This window comes from Elephas maximus, chromosome 2 (genome assembly GCF_024166365.1).
Source record: "Elephas maximus indicus isolate mEleMax1 chromosome 2, mEleMax1 primary haplotype, whole genome shotgun sequence".
NCBI classification, from domain to species: Eukaryota; Metazoa; Chordata; class Mammalia; order Proboscidea; family Elephantidae; genus Elephas; species Elephas maximus.
The window spans coordinates 215,831,522-215,849,225 of NC_064820.1; the positions used below are offsets into that span (position 1 = coordinate 215,831,522).

The following is a 17,704-nucleotide window of genomic DNA, read 5'->3' on the forward strand; positions in this document are numbered from 1 at the left end:
TTGTCTTATCCAGGCTTCAGGCTTTCTCAAAAGGCCCTGGGCAAAGCAGCTGCTGTGAGAGGGAGAGCCTGGGATGTGCTCCACATCGTTAGCCTGCCCTTACCAAGGCTAACAATGCCACTGGTGCCTAATTTGCCAGCAGCAGAGACACACTGATCCCTGATGTGGCATCACCTCCAAGGCAGATGGCCAGCTACGAGGGCGCGACACAGGGCCTCTCACAGACTGGTAAATTCATCTCCACTGGAGTAAACCCACACTCAGGGAGAGGATTTGCCTGCCCCGCCACCCACCATCCCGCATTCCACAAGCACTGCCTCCATCAGGAACCTCAGTTCACAGCACAGGGCATGCAACAACAGGCTCCCGTTCATGAAATTAACTCTTTGTACTACATACCTGTAAAATGGTGGGAGTAATAGTAGTATCAGAACCTAACTTCAGCAGGGATGACGACCAGGATCAACCCAAAGCTGATTCCTATGAGGTGGAGCTCAGACATACCTTCACCCTCCAACCCTTTTACCAATTCTCACGCCAGCCGTCCCTCCCGTGGCACTCTCTACTTGTCTTCTGGGTTCGATAATCTGTTGAAATGGCCACAAAGAACTCAAACCATCCTTACAGTTAAGTGGTTTATTAAGGAACAGCGTTCAACTCGAGATCAGGAAGAACAGGCTACAAATCAGCATGAGGATCATGAAGCATGTAGGCAAAGCCCCTTCTCTTCAGTACAGACAGCTCTCTCAGCTCCTCTTGACTGTACAGGACTCCTCTTGGCCCCGAGGACAGATTTCTCTTGGCCTTGCCATCTGTCACCAACAACTCTGCCACACGGCCCCTTCCAGGCCTGTTGCTGTCTTCAGTGTTACAGCTCTTTTAGGAGGTTCCTTTCCTCTTTTCTTCCTTTTGCTTCCTCCTGCTTTTGTCTTTCTCTGAAAACCTCTATGGAATTTACTGCTTTATATCTACAAACTCATCATCAATTTCAAGGCACAGCCCCTCTCAGTGGGGAACACAAACTGACCAATATCCTCTTGGTAGCCACAGGTACTTCATTTGCATAGTAGCACAGACACTTCATTTGCATAGTCTATTTACCAATCCCTGCAAAGTGCATACCAATCACAGGGCAGACTGCAGCCCTGAGCTATGTTAAAAGTATCAAACTACAACTTGTTTACAGCTTACCCAGGAAATGCCAATCCACCTGGACAAAAGTAACAAACCCTTTGGTGTAGAAAACTAGGGCAAAGGTAACTCTTCAGGGTTTAGCAGGAAAATCGCTCAAACTGGTTTTTCAAAGATTCAAGGCAAAATTTTGGCCACATAAAGGAACTCATGTCACTACAATACCCTATCACCCAGAGGCAGCTGGGCTAACTGAAAGGTGACAGCTTCCTGAAGAGATGGACAAGATGGCTGTTATGCTTCTAACTAGAGATCATTATTATGTGGTGCCGACTCCCCCCAGGACCAGACACATGGTCTCAGAATCAAGGGTAGAAATGCAATTGGCTCGTTTATTATATGCAACAACCCACTCATAATTTTATTTCTCTCCTGGCAAATCTGAACTTTACTTCTTTATAGATTTCAGTCTTTAGTGGAGAAAGTGTCCCCCAAGGGACATATGGTTCCACCTAACTTGAAAATGCAGGCCATCTGACCATTTTGGACTCCTCATGCATTGAACCAACAGGCAAAAAAGAAACTGTCACTCTGACCCTGATTACCTAGGGGAACCTGGGGTACTGCCATGCAATGTGGACAGGGAGGCCTGCCTGGAACCCTGGGGATCTTCAGAGGGTCTCTTTGTACTTCCATGGAAAAGTAGCCAAGAAACTTGTGCCAAGATTAATGGAAATTGCAGTTTCCAAATGCTGGGGCGTGGGGTGAGCACTCAGACTCTTCAAGAATGAAGGCTGGGCAGAAGGGGACAGGAGCTGGTTGAATGGATGTGGGAAATCCAGGGTGGAAAGGATGAGTGTGCTGTCACATTACAGGGAGAACAACTAGGGTCAAGTAACAACATGTGTACAAGCTTTTGTATGAGAAACTGACATGAACTGTAAACTTTCACTTAAAGCTCAAAAAAAACCCTGAGGTTGGGTCACTTCCCTTGGTAAAGGACCCTGACCTTGCCAGGTGTGAGGGCTCCAGCCGTCTCTGCATGCCGGGTATGAGGACCCTGGCTGCCCCTGCACCCCAGGTGTGGGGACCCCAGCCATCGCTGCATGCCAGGTATGAAGATACTGGCTGTCTGCATCCTGGGCATGCTACCCTCCTGCCTCAGAAGGAGGGAAAGAGGGTCAGAGACAATGACAACATGTGGATCACAGACGCTGAGGGCCTGAGGATGCGCAGTTGGCCCTCACTTTGAGACAGTGTCCTGCCTCTGGTCTCCACCCCCTCCCCCTAGTTGTCGAGTTAGCTAGAGGAAAACGGCCAGGTCTCAGGACAAAATGCAGCTTTATTATGACACAGGAAACACTACAGCCACTGCGGGAGAAGTGGGAGAGTCACACAGCTCCTCAGAGACAGGTGAGAGCAAGTGTAAACATCTCGGTAATAAAATATCCAACCACAGCACAATCATTGAAATTTCTCTTACAATTTTTGTTTTCAGAATTATAGTAAACAGTCACTTGAGTTGTCCGCAGAACAACAGTTTTATACAAAGGAAGCGTATGACCGTGGCAGCACTCGGGTGTATGCACTGCAGGGAAAGGGAGTCTGGGACAGTGCTAGCGCCTGACAGGAGAAAGGAGACCCAGCCCAGCTCCAGGGGCAGCCATCCACTTAATCCTTGAGTTGCCCAACTCTATGTCCCTTGGTGCCCCTTAGGCCAGCAAATCAACCATGCTCAAAACATTCCCTTAGGAAATCTGACAGGAGACCCAGCACGGGGCTATGGAACGCTGCCCTGATGGCCAACTAACACCCCCTTAGGACATTTTTGAGGGGACCCAGCAACAGGTTGCAGAACACTGTGCTGACGGTGGCAGCTTGGAGGTACATGCTGCTTCAATACACCAGCAGGATGGGGAGAGCACACGACGAGGTCCTTAATAACGAGACACACTTTGTGACCATGTAAACACTATGCAGGGTGGTTACCAGGGAACAGGAAAACAGCCTCCTGAACTTGGCTAGGGCTGTAAGAGAAGAAATCCCCAAACTCATCTGTTTCTGAAAAGGCAAACCCAAGACGGAGCGTCAAACAGAGGCATGCACGCAGACAATGTAGGCAGAGGCGTGGCCAAGCAAGCCTGGAGCCTGTGCCCCTCTGTGGAGACAGGCTCCACCTGAGCCAAGTTTGGCTGAGAGCAAATAAGGGGATGCAAACAGTGGAAAATAAGTCCAGGGACAACCAATGAAGCTCCCTCGGTCCTTGGTGGACATGAGGGATAATGGGAATGGGGTTGGGGAGGCCAACGAAGAGGGGAGATGGAGACAAATGTGGGGGCCAGGGGCTGGCCACCACAGCTCAGAGCCATCACAGCAAGTGGACAGGAGCCATCTAACCACAGGCAGCCTGCAGAACTGCCCATGACAAGCACATGTGCTGTGTCATATGCTCCACTCAGGATAGCCCAGTAATGCAAGCAAGGTGGCAGACGACACGGCCCAGCATCCTGTAGGCCAACTTACATGAATCCTCCCCTTTCCGTTAGATGTGTTCCCTAAACAAGGCAGAGAATAATTTAGATAACTGTTTTAAAGTCTACCAGTCAGGATTTTCCACATGATGATTCTGCAGCAAACAACACTTGCTGTATGATTGTAGCATTTTTTTACCTGGAGCAGCTGCTACTCAGCTCCTACTGTTACCGCCCACCTTCTGAAACTAGCTGGGTCAGGGCTGGCCAACCAAAGCCCAGGGCCAAATATGGTTGCTGCCTGTTTTTGCAGGGTATGTGAGCTGAGAATAGCTTCATATTTTAAAATAATTTCTTAAAAATCAAAGTAAAATCTTATGACACATGGAAGTTTTGTGAAATCCAAATTTCAGTACCCATAAATATAAATTTCACTGGCACACAGCTACGCCCACTAATCTCTGTACTGCCTGTGGCTGCTTTTGGGACAAAGCCCTCTGGCCCTCAAAGCCTAAAGCATTTACTCAGGCTCTTTACAGAAAAAGTTTACTGACTACAGAAATGGCTTACTCTAATTCTTCTCTAGACTAAAGAATGGACAGGTCCGAAACAGGCACCTGGAGAGATAGTTATACCACAAACCAGGCGAAAGCAAACTTCCCTCCCCCATGCCCCTAGGTTGTAAACGAAAAAATGTCTCCGAAACGGAAATCTATGCTTGGGCTTAAATAGACACGTGCAAGATATCTTACAAGGAACAAACTAATACTCTACTTCCTCAATTCGTTCTCCTTAACAGCTCACTTCACGAGTCATTTCCACTACAGTCAGAACGATACAACATGGAAAGCAGGCCGAAGAACAGTCTGATGCAGTCTCCACACGAAGTCACGCTAGTTTAAATCCAACACACGAGCTACCGTGCAGGGGGTGAGGGTGGGGGTTTGAAGATGCGCAGGGAACCAGCAGGACACCACAGAAAACGCTCCACCGTATAAGGGGTCCTGTACTAACTAGCAGCTCACTAGCTTTTTCTCCCCCATGCCCCCCACCAGCGGTGGCACACATGTCCCAGGCGGGCAGTGGGGAGGGGAAGGAATCAACAAAATAGCAACAGTGAAGAAGCAGGGGTCGCTCTCTAGAATTAAGGGGAAAAAATCTAGATTTCAGTAGAAACTCGGTAATTCGTTCACTTCACTACTACAACATTTATGAAATTCACCGTTAAAAAGGAAGAGGGGATAAGAAAATGCCTATTTCTAGAAAACCGAGAAAGAGTATCTGGGCTGATGCTTCGACATGCAGCTTGATGCTAAGTTTTCTGCAGAACAGACATGCTTGGAATCCCGAGTTCGCATCCTCAGTTCCACAGCCCTGTGGGTTGTTCTCTGCATCTGCTGAAAACACGCAGCGAAGAATCTCGAAATCTCAGGCTATATGTATCTAACGCTAAAACTCACAGAAAGAAAGGTATGTGCAAGTCCTCTGTCCTTGCATAATATCCTGTCTCCTCTACCTGACGGCTTTAATGTACCTATAAAAACTGTTCAATGGGCCTCTGGAAGCTTTTTTCATTGTTATCCACTGGTCAGTTAAAATCAAAGCACAGGCAGGAGATGCTCTGTGCTGATGAGGGCACCCCCCCCCCGCCACTTACCCCTACATTTTTTTGAGGAGCAGAGGACACGACTAGTGACAGGTCCGCTCTGCTCCTTCCCCACCCAAGAACACACCCCACATTTAATTTTCTCCTTTGTGGAGTTCCCGGAGCTCGCCCCCAACTGCAGAGCTGGTCCGTGTGCAAACCACCTGAGTCCTGGACACCCTGCTCCCTGTCCTTTGGCCCAGGCCAGGGAGCCCAACCAGGGTGGTGGCTCCTGAGTGGGTGGTGGTGTCTCCACGTTGGAAGGGCAGGGGGTTGCAGTGTGAGGCTCGTCAACTCATTCCCTTCATTCTGACCAGCTGCTGCTAAGACTATTCGTATTCCAAGAACTGCTTGTGATAGAACAGCAAGTATCTGAGGAGGCAGAGGAGAGAAAGCATGCTTACACTCTGATTCACGAGAAGTTAAAACAAAAACCGCCCTCCTTAAACGAGGAGGCTTGTGCGACATCCTCTGCAGGTGTCTGCAGGATGAAGTTTCACAGCTGGAGAGCTTCTTAGTCCCGAAGCTGGGAAGATTCCTTACCTTGACAAGTGGTACCACCCCCCCTCCCACGCCCACGTCACTCGGGGCCCACCCTCTCCCTCATTCATTAGGGAGCCATCAAATCCCGCTCATCTGCAATACCTCTGGGCTCTGCTCCTCTCCCTGTGACTGCCACTGCCTTCGTTTAGGGCCTGTTTGTGCTGGGACGAAGGCACTTCTAGGCGTCAGGGCTGCCTTTAAGCACAGATCCAACTATGTCATACTACTTAAGATCTCTCAACAGCTTCCCCACAGCTCAAAATATAAAGTCGGGACTCCCCAGGTCATTACAGTAGCTGGTTTGCTTCTCACACTGCAGGCTGGGAGTCCCGGTGAGCCTTGGACTATGAACGCAGTGAAAGCAGAAGGTGACTTACACAAGGGGCTTTCCCTGGGCTCCTGGTTGGGGGGGGGGGCGGCGTTTTCTTGTGTTAGGAAGGAATGGGACAGGAAGGACTGCTAGAGAACCAGTGTGCTCAGTTCATGCTTGTGGTTAAAACAAATGGCTGCCCCAACATGCTCGGTGTGAGCAAGAGAACCAGTCTGTAGGGTGACTGCAGTCAGCTATGGTCTCTCCTGTCCAAAGATGGCTCAAGCTGGCATCCCACAGAGCACGTGAAGGTGAACACGCCTGAACAGTACTAAAGACAGGGCCCACTTGGGGTGTGGACACCCCCCCCGGGAAGTGGCTAGCTGTGCCACCTCCCTCCTGGGGGGCCTGGGGACATACCCCTCGCTGTCCAGCACGTCCTTGATGCTGGCCTTGGTAATGATGGCATCGTCACACTTGAACCACTGGTCCTTGTGCTGCCTGATGAAGCTGGTGTAGTGGCCACTCTCCAAGGTCCCCTGATGGTTAACAACTGCGAACAAGGAGTACCTGGGTGGGGAGGAAGCGGGTGGAGGAGCAACAGAACAATTTTACCATCAGAAACCATATCACATTTTAAGCAGTTAGAAGCCTACGTCTGAGTGAAAAGCTTTTGCATTAAGGGATGCTCTACTGACCCCAGATATTTAGCACCAAGAACTGAAGTGGCTGTGCAGGGGGATACAGGGGGAGGAGAGGCTGGCTTGCCTTGCTGAGCTCTGGTCCAGGCTCCACCGTGTCCACGTGGAGCCAGGACTCCACTGGCTGCCTTCACAGAACCATCAGTGTGCGGACATTGTAACTGTTCTTTCTTTTTAACGAGATTAAGATTCCTTCTTTCTCTCTTCCACACCAGTGATAGAAAGGACAGGAGAAGAAATCAACTTCACCACAGGAAAGAAAGAAAACTTTGTTCTGATACCAGTGAGAGGCACAAGGCTAGAGTCTGGATGCAGGGTTCTTCACTCTAGGACTGTAACTACCAGGACAAAAGCCTTCTTACCCACAAGGACCAAGAAAGCTGGATCAGGGGACATTTATCAGACAGACACAGGTATGGAAAGACCTTTCCTAACAGAGGGATTATTTTCAACACAGGTCAATGAGTGGCAAGGCAGTAAGTCGGCCAGTGGCCAAAAAAAGCCAAGAGCTCTAAGACAAGAACAGTTGTCTGCTCATGAAGATGGGCTGGCCCTTCCTGCAAGGCAGACAGGCACCCCTCCTTCCCTGCTCACAGATGGAGACGCCCAGGACAAAACACCACAATGGCCCTTACTTGTTGTCATTGTTCAGACTATCCGTCGGCTGCTGGTACTGCCCATTCATCCTGCTCTCTTTGCTGTGACAAATAACACCAAAACTCAGTGTCACTAGAATGACCAGTCAAAGAGAAGCATAACAACATTGACGCTCACTGAGAGTCTATGTCAGGCACTGTACTAGGTACGTCACATAGGATTTCCAATTCTTCCAACTACTGCCCCTTTAAGGAAGTAATTACCCCACTGGAGGGGAGGACACTGAGGCTCAGAATGGCTGCTTCAGCTGCTGGAGGGCACACACACCTGCTGCCTCGGAGCTGGGTCACCCCAGACTGACCAGACCCCACTTCCTGGACGACCACCTCGAGAGAAAGCCCTGGCCCGTCGTCACCCATGGAGGCTTCTAAACAGGCTTTGTGATAGGATTAGATCTGGACACACAGGTGGCATGAATACTCTTCCTCACAAACTTAAAGGTTAATTTTAAAAAGTATAAATTAAACCTGTTCAACAATTTAGATACTTCCTTAAAAGAACCAAAATTGCTGCTTATTTATTTTACCACCGTCATGTAGTTTTGTTGTTAGCTGTTGAGCTGATTCTAACTCTTGGTGACCTCATGTGTGCAGAGTAGAACTGCTCCATAGGGTTTTTAAGCCTGTGACCTTTCAGAAGCAGATCACCAGGCCTGTCTTCTGAGGCGCCTCTGGGTGGGTGTGAACTGCCAACCTTCTGGTTACTAGTCCAGTGCTTCACCATTTGCGCCACTCAAAGACTGGTGCCACCATACCTCTTTTTAAAATGGTGGGGTGGAGGCAATGCTGGAAATGTGAAGTTCCAAGCTTTATTTAATGTATATATCCCCTGCTACTATGAGTTGACACCTTGTATCTGCCAGGTTGCTGTACTGTGGTGACCTGTGTGTTGCTGTGATGCTGGAAACTATGCCACCTTTATTTCAGATACAAGCAGGGTCACCCCGGCGGAGAGGTTTCAGCAGAGCTCCCAGACTAAGAAAGACTAGGAAGAAAGGCCCATCGATCTACTTCCAAAAATTTGCCAGTGAAAACCCTATGGATTGCAACAGATTATTGTCTGATACAGTGCTGGGAAATGAGCCTCTGGGATTGGAAGACACCACACAATGGTTGTGACAAAGGCCTCGAGCATACCAACGATTGTAAAGATGGCTCAGGACCAGGCAACGTTTCATTCTGTCATATGTGGGGTTGCTATGAGTCAGTGCCAACTTGATGGCAACTATTATCCTGTGCTGAAAATATTAAGATCTTTGATACCTTGATATCAGCAATTATTATTGCCTTCTTGGGTGAGAGATATCATGGTTAAGTCGACCAATTTTCCCAGGCACATTTCCATGTCACAGAGATACAGAGGTAATTCTGATGGTCTTGTCACTTTTGACCCAGATGGCCCCTCTATAGGGACAGGACCACCATGAGAAAGGAGACACAAATTGCCACAACTAATAACGAGGCAACTTGCTTTAGATGGTGCCATGGATTTTCTGGAGGGTACATTTCAAGCGGTCTGTGATGTATGATTTGAAAACAAGAAAAATGGAATTCACAACCACAAAATCAACTATGCTAAATTCGTATCTCAAAACCTGTTCCGTCAGCTAAAAAGTGCCTTTTAGCTGTGACTCTACCTATGCTGACTTTCCAAGTGTGAAAGATGATAAAGGGTTGCTAGAAAAAACTCTGAAGCAGAAATATACCCATTATACCTGAGGAAAGAGAATTCATTAAACTAAAACGTATCCTGGGTTAAAACAGTTGTCACTGAGTCAATTCTAACTCATGGTGACCGTGTGTGTGTCAGAGTAGAAATGTGCTCTCAGAGTTCTCAATGGCTGATTTTTTGGAAGCAGATCACCATGCCTTTCTTCCAAGGCACCTCTGTATGGACTTGAACTGCCAACGTTTCAGTTAGCAGCCGAGCACATTAACCCGCCCGGGGACTCCTACATGGGCTCAGGCCAGGGTGACCGGGTTTGTTAAGTGAAGGTTGACATTAACTCCTCCAACTGCTTCATTGTGGAACCCTGTGCTGTGTTACTGACATACCAAGAGGACGCCTCCTTGACCACAGGACACAGAACAAACCCTTCCATACCTTGAGGCCATGAAGGGGGTCATGTCCAGCTCCAAGGGGAAGGACACATATGTGGTAATCTTCCGTCTCAGCTTGGCAGAGTGTTCAAACCGCTACAGAAGTGAAGCAGATGGGAGCAGAGAAGGGAGAGGAAGAAGGACCAAGTGTCAGCCTTAAGGGTTCCACCAATGGTTTTTCTCTGAGTCCTCCTGAAGATGAGCTTTTTATCTTATTTTTTAAATTGCTTTTTGGCTGTATATCTGGAGCTTACAGATTCCATAACAGAATATTATTCCTTATCAATCTAACTTATGAAGTTTGAGTCAAATCTTGAAATTATGGGATTGATCACAGTGATAAACTAATACAGACACAAAAAGAAATCTAACAACCAACCATGAAAGTGCCAGGTGGTAGGAAAGAAAACAAGCATATTGCTTCTTTCACCAAACAAAAGGCATTAATTTGACTAGATTGCAGTCACCAAATCCAGTCAGTGAGCTATGAATAGTTTTTATATTTTTAAAGGATTGTAAAATAAAACAAAAATATCTTAACAAAGGACTTATGTGGCCCACACAGCCTAAAATATTTACTATCTGGCCCTTTACAGAAAAAATTTGCCAACCCCTCCACTGGATCATAATACAAAGGATTTGGGGTTTTTTTTGTTTGTTTTTAAGTGAAAGAAAATCTGAAAACTTGGGGGGAGGGTGGAATAATTTGCACAGGGGAGTAATAACAAAAAACCTTTTTTTTGGCACAGGAAGTTTTACAGGACAGGTAACCTACTGGGCAAGAAAAATGGTATATATGGGATATAAACCCAAACCAAACCCATTGCTGTTGAGTCAATTCTGACTCATAGTGATCCTCTAGGACAGAGTAGAACTGCCCCATAGGGTTTCCAAGGAGCTCGCCTGGTGGATTCGAACTGCCGATCTTTTGATTAGCAGCCGTAATATTTAACCATTGTGCCACCAAGGCTCCATGTGATATATATCCATACAAAAACAGTGGTGTAACTCACATGCTATTTTCATTCTGAGTAAATTATTCTTTGTTTACCACAATAAACTTCTTTCAGCAGCAGAGGAAGGTTAAGTCCAATTTACTACCCCCAATCTCTTTAGCATTCCTCACTAACCAGGTGCAGTTATAAAACACACTCAGTACGCCCAACCAATAGGCTATATATGTTGTATGGGGATAAACATCGAGTCTGCCACTCAGGTTGGTTTTCTGGAAAACTTACTTTAAGATGAAAACAGGCAACAATGGGCAATTTCTTCATGGTGAGCTGCTTAGTGGATTCCTGGTAGCTATGGCAACCACTACACTTGATTTTGGCACTGCTTCCTAAGTGCTCTGGTCTGGTAAATCTGTAAGGCATTTAAAAATATATTTTTAGCCAATTCACCAGTCACTGGGTACAAAATCGACACACAAAAATCAGTTGTGTTTCTCTACATGAGCAATGAACAATCTGAAAAGGAAATTAAGAACATTCCATTTACAATAGCATCTGAAAGTATGAAATTCTGAAAGAAATTTAACCAGAGAGGTGAAAGACATGTACACTGAAAACTAATAACATACTGCTGAAATTAAAGATCTAATCTAAATAAACGGGAAGACATCCTGTGTTCACGGGTTGGAAGACTTAATATTGTTAAGATGTCAATTCTAGCCAAAGTCATGTATAGACTGAACACAATTCCTATCAAAATTCCAACAGTCTTTTTGGAAGAAATGGAAAAATCAGTCCTCAAATTCATATGGAATGGCTAGGGCCCTGAATGGCCAAAACAACCCTGAAAAAGAACAAAGTAGAAGGACCCCTACTGATTTCAAAATGTACTATAAAGTAATCAAAATACTGTAGCACTTGTGTAAGGACAGATATATAGACCAATGGAATATCATCTATGGTCAACTGATTTTCAACAAGGATGCCAGGATAGTTCAAAGGGGAAAGAATAAATGGTGCTTGGACAACTGGGTCTCAACATAAAAACAATGAAGCTGGATCCATACCTCATACCACATACAAAAATTAACTCAAAAAGGGATCAATGACCTAAATATAAGAACAAAAACTATAAAACTCTTAGAAAAAGACAAAAGAAGTAAAGCTTTAAGATGTAGTTTCTGACAGTGGATTCTTTGGTATGACACCAAAAGCATGAGCTACAGAAGAAAACAGATAAACTGACTCCATCAAAAATAAAAACTATTGTGCACCAAAGAACTTTGTTAAGAAAGGGAAGAGACAATTTATAGAAAACGGGCAAAGGACTTTAAGAATAGACATTTCTCCAAAAAAGATAAACAAATGGCCAACAAGCACATGAAAAGATGCTCAACATTATTAGCCATTAGGGAAATGCAAATCAAAACCACCCTAAGATACCACATCATACCCAACAGATGGCTATGGCTATTATCAGAAAAATAGAAAATAAGAAGTGTTGGCAAGGATGTGGAAAATTGGGACTCTCATCTACTGCTGGTAGGAATGCAAAATGGTGCAGCTGCTGCGAAAAAGTCTGGCAATTCCTCAGAAAGTTACATAGAATTAATATACGTCCCACAATTCTGCTCCTGAGTATATATCCAAAAACTTGAAAACAAGAATTCAGATACCGATAACACCAGTGTTCACTCCAGCACTACTTACCATAGCCAAAAGGTGGAAACAACACAAGTGTCCATCAACAGACGAATGGATAAACAAAACATGGTATACGTCCATACAAAACCTGTTACCAGTGAAGAGATTCTGACTCGTGGTGACCCCATGTATCAGAATCGAACTGGGTGGTTGTGATCTTTCAGAGACAGATTACCAGGCCTTTCTTTCCAGGTGCCTCTGGGTGGATTAGAACCACCAGCCTTTCAGGTTAGTAGCCAAGCACTTAACCTTTTGTGCCACCCAGGGACTCCTTATATACATACAATGGAATGTTATTCCATCATCAAAAGAAATAAAGCTCTGACACATGCTACATGGATGATTCTTGAAAATATGATTATGCCAAGTGGTGAAGTAAGTGAGATACAAAAGGACAAATACTATATGATCCCACTCATGAAATATCAACAACAGGTAAATGCAGAGGCCAAAGTTTATCAGCGGTTACCAGGGGCTGGGGGAAGAAGCGGCAGGTGGCTATTACTTAAAGGGCAATGAGTGTCTGTTTGGGGTGATGAAAAACTTTTGGAAATGGATAGTGGTGATGGTTGCACAACATGATGAACTATAATTAATGTTACTGAACTGCATACTTAAAAAATGGTTAAAATTGCCGCCTTTTGTTTTATATATATAACCACAATTTTATGTATCTTTTATATATCTATTCCTAGATACAGATATACATAGATGTAAATACACCTTTTTAAGAAAAAAAAGATGCAGGAGGTAAGAGAGAAAAAGAATTATTTTCCTGGTTTCAACAGGGTTAGCTTCCCTACTAAAACCAAATATATGTAATTAAGGATGCTTATAATTTCATGATGAAAGAAAGAAAAACTATCTTCTCTCCCCTATTTCTTTTAAAAAAAAAAAAAATTTTTTTTTAACTAAAGGTCTTAGTAAACAGCAATTTTCTAATTACCATACAACCCAGCAACCATACTCCCGGCATTCATTCCAGGGAGTTGAAACCTGTGTTCACACGAAAACCTGCGTACGGATGTGTATACCAGCTTTATTCACAATAGCCAAAAGCCAGAAGCAACACAGACATCCTTCAACAGGTGAATGGATACACTGACTGCGGTACACCTGCACCGTGGGATACCATTCACCAAGAAAAAGGAACAAGCTACTCATACAGAACCTGTACGAAACTGCAGAGAATCATGCTGAGTGAAAAAAGCCAACCCCAAACGGTTCGATACTGTATATATAACATTCTTGAAATGAAAAAGTACAGAAAAGGAGAACAGAGAAGTGGCTCCTAGGGGGTGAGTGGTAGGGTGGGAGCTGCAGGGAAGTGAGTGTGGCTATAAAGGGCAGCATCAGGGATCTTGTGGGGACGAAATGTGCTGTCTCCTGACGGTTACAATGTCGATATCCTGCTGGTGATACTGTAGTATCCACAGTGCTGCAGGTTGTTACCATGGGGGAAATGGGGTGAAGGAGACAAGGATCTCTGTATTTCTTACTACTGCTGTGAAACTAATATAATTTAAATTAAAAAAGACATCTTTAATTTTAAAAGATAAGAGGTCTACGGAAATGGTTATTTTCTAACCGTGAAGAGAGATTACGTGAAAGGCTACACTGAATAAGTCAGTGTAACGGATTGAATTGTGCCCCCCAAAATATGTGTCAACTTGGTTAGGCCATGATTCCCAGTATGGTATGATTGTCCTCCATCCTGTGATTGTAATTTTATGTTAAGGAGGATTAGGGTGGGACTGTAATACCCTCACTAAGGTCACATCCCTGATCCAACGTAAAGTGAGTTTCCCTAGGTTGTGGCCTGTACCACCTTTTACCTTAAATAGATAAAAGGAAACGGAAGCAAGCAGAGAGCTGGGAGCCCCTCACTCCATCAAGAAAGCAGTGCCAGAAGCAGAGCACGTTCTTTGGACCCAGGGTCCCTGTGCGGAGAAGCTCTTAGTCCGGGGCAAGACTGATGAGAAGGCCAACAGAGAAAGCCTTCCCCTGGAGCCGGCGCCCTCAATTTGGACTTAAAGCCTATTTCACTGTGAGGAAACAAATTTCTCTTTGTTAAAGCCATCCACTTGTGTTATTTCTGTTACAGCAGCATTAGATGACTAAGTCAGTCAGCAAACATTTCTGGCAAAGTAGTAGCTTCTAAAGATAAAAACCCATAAAAAGATGTTTCAAGTGTATGCCAAATTTTAAAGTTTAAAGCAGAAAAACAACAGAAAAATTCACCCTTTTACAACCAGGTATGGCAAGTCCTTTCTCATCCTGGGGTAGTTTCATGATATTGCCAGGGCAAGGTGATGGCCCCTCTAACCTGAGCTGACCCTGTCTGGCCCCTCAGATACCCAGAAAGGGGGCGAGGGCAGTAAACCCTTCTGCGAAGAGGAAATACAGGCCCAGGCGATCAGAGCCCAGGCTATCAGAAGTTCTACAGGAGGGTGACCTACAAGGCAAGAAAAAAAGGCGGGGAGGTGAAGCCCATATACTTAAAAGTGATGAATGTGACAAATCAACCACGTGCATGTAATATGTGGACCTAGACTGGGTCCTAATTTGAACAAACTGTGAAAAAAACCACTGGTGTGTTCTTCAGACAGCTAGTGCAATCTGAATCCTGATTCAACACCTGTTGGGAGGAGAAAAAGTGAAGGCTTTGGATACACACACAGTCGCCAAAACAATTCTCCATACTGCAATTTTTCAACTCAAACGTGATGTCTGCCCCACCTGAACCCAGCTGCTCAAGGCCACCTGAGAGGCCTCTTTGGGTTTCTTTCACCATCTCTGGATCAGCATGCACCATTGGCTGCTGGCGACAGCAGGTTCCGTAGCTCAAACACGCAGACATTTGTCACCACTGAGCAGAGACAATGTATAAAACTGCAGTCGTCTTCTGAACCACATTGAAGAAAAAAGACTTAAGTTTAAAACTGGAGGTACAGGCCAGCCCACAGCTAACATCAGGAGGACAGTTCATGTGTCCCTCACACGAGCACCCCACAGCTCTAAATTAGTGACAGAGGGCAGAAAGCAGAAACACACACACCAAATTCCATCCCTGGCTCAAGAACACCCTGACCCACCACTTCCTTCAAGAGCCCCCAAATGCCTTCCTCCCTGAGGAAACATGAAGAACAACTCGGAAACATGAAGAGACTTTTAAGTTCCAGAACTATTTTTTTAATCTACGATGGGCTCAAGCCTTCTGAAAGGCAGTATTCTTTTGCTTGCCAACAGCTGGGGGCACAAACATCCTAATGATATACCCTCACATCTGAGTCATAGGTTTCATGTCAGGCACATTCACTTGGCTACTATCAATTGATTGGAGGACTAATAAGTGCACTGCCTATCACTGTATAAAGTGTACCACAGTTCAGATGACTGCTAAGTGTGCTGTGAATCACTGCACAAAGTGTACCACGGATCAGATGATTGGTGAGTGCACTATGAATCACTGCATAAAGTGTACCACAGTTCAGATGACTGGTTAGTACACTGTGGATCACTGCACAGAGTGTACCACAGTTCAGATGACTGCTAAGTGCGCTGTGAATCACTGCATAAAGTACACCACAGATCAGATGACTGGTCAGTGCACTGCGTTATCACTGCATAAAGTGTACTACAGATCAGATGACTTTTCAGTGCACTGCAATACTTAACCACTGTATAAAGTGTACCACAGATCACTGCTAAGTGCACTGCATTATCACTGCATAAAGTGTACCCGAGATCAGATGACTGCCAAGTGCACTGCATATCACTGCATAAAATGTACTACAGATCAGGTGACTGCCTAGTGCACTGCATATCACTGCATAAAGTGTACCACAGATCGGATGATTGCTAAGTGCATTGCATTATCACTGCATAAAATATACCACAGATCAGATGACTGCCAAGTGCACTGCATTATCACTGCATAAAGTGTACCACAGATCAGATGACTGGTCAGTGCACTGTGTATCATTGCGTAAGAGTGTACCACAGGTCAGACAACTGCTAAGTGCACTGCATATCACTGCATAAAAGGGCACCACAGATCAGATGACTGCTAAGTGCACTGCATATCACTGCATAAAAGTGTACCACAGATCAGATGACAAAGCGGCTGCATATCACTGTATAAAGTGTACCAAAGATCAGATCACTGGTCAGTACACTGTGTTATCACTGCATAAAGTGTACCGCAGACCAGATGACTACTAAGTGTATTGTGTATCACTGCAAAAAATATACTACAGATCAGATCACTGGTCAGTGCACTGTGGATCACTGCATATAGTGTACCACAGATCGGATGACTGCTAAGTGCACTGCAGATCACTGCATAAAGTGTACCACAGATCAGACGACTGGTGAGTTCACTGCATATCACTGCATAAAATTAAACTACAGATTAGATGACCAGTAAGCACAGAGCTTCTCATGAAAATACACATTTAAAAAAAAATTTATACCAATGCAGTACACAAAATGCTCATCAGTCAAGACACTTTTTGATGTTTGTTCATTTTTATTCTTCTGTAAGTTTCTGATGATTTGTCATGTTTCTCACCTTAAGTGCTCTCGAGTTGAAATACTTGCCAAGCCCTTGTCATCTCTGCCAACTACACTAAGTTTTTGCCACCACAGGTGTCACACAAACCTGCCTTGACATCACTAAAAGTATACCAAAGAATCTCATGTCAGACATAAAGAACATATGGCTTGAACATACACCTACTCCTCACTTATCAACAATCTTGTTATCTGACACTTTGCATTTATGACAATAATAAAAAATCTACTATACAACTATTTTGTGCATTAACAATGTACATCTTGTAATAATGAACATCAAGATGCAAGACAGGAGTAACGTGGCTGTGATGGTTAAGATTATGTGTCATCTTGGCTGGGCCATGATTCTCATGACCTTTGGCTTTCAATAAAAATCTAGAGATGAGTGCACTCAAGCTATCCTCCCCACCACACGTCCTGTGACTGCTAACCGCAGACTGCTTCCTACACAGTTTAGTTTGGGAAGTTTGGTTTCTCCCTCGCTGCCTGTTTTGTTTGCAGTTTCAATTTTATTCTCTATTACCAAAAGTAGTTCTGAAGACTCCCTTTTAGCACTCCGGAGTACATAAGAGCTCCCTCTGACCTCAAATTCAGTTATGTGTAGTCTGTACAGTGCTAACAACAATAACTGGGTACAATTAGGCAATTAATGCATGTCAGTGACCATCAATTTACGTATCTGTCTCCCCTCTTAAGGTCTGTAATTTCTTTAGGGCACGAGGACCTGATGCCAAGGCAAAGACCTTTTTTTTCCTCTAGTGAGCAATTTTTTAGTTTTGGTTGTTGCTTGTTTTCCAAACTGAATATATGGTGCCCTATTTTATACCTGGAACTATCACTATCAGTGCTGCAAAACTGATGCATTCTAAGATTCCAAATGTGCAAACCTGGTCCTGCTGACAGTGTAACAAG

General features: G+C 44.9%; 1 protein-coding gene across 1 annotated transcript in view; it reads right to left on the reverse strand.

Annotated features, from left to right (window-relative positions):
• Nucleotides 1-2,455: 2,455 nt before the first annotated feature.
• USP22 (ubiquitin specific peptidase 22) overlaps nucleotides 2,456-17,704 on the reverse strand; it is a 77,488-nt gene continuing 62,239 nt past the window's right edge. The window contains exons 9-13 of the mRNA XM_049874779.1: nucleotides 10,796-10,922; nucleotides 9,562-9,653; nucleotides 7,437-7,499; nucleotides 6,521-6,670; nucleotides 2,456-5,619 (exon numbers count right to left, since the gene is read on the reverse strand). Of these exons, the coding sequence (XP_049730736.1) occupies nucleotides 5,577-5,619; nucleotides 6,521-6,670; nucleotides 7,437-7,499; nucleotides 9,562-9,653; nucleotides 10,796-10,922 (475 nt within the window). The 3' untranslated portion in view covers nucleotides 2,456-5,576. The remainder of the gene's footprint in view (nucleotides 5,620-6,520; nucleotides 6,671-7,436; nucleotides 7,500-9,561; nucleotides 9,654-10,795; nucleotides 10,923-17,704) is intronic.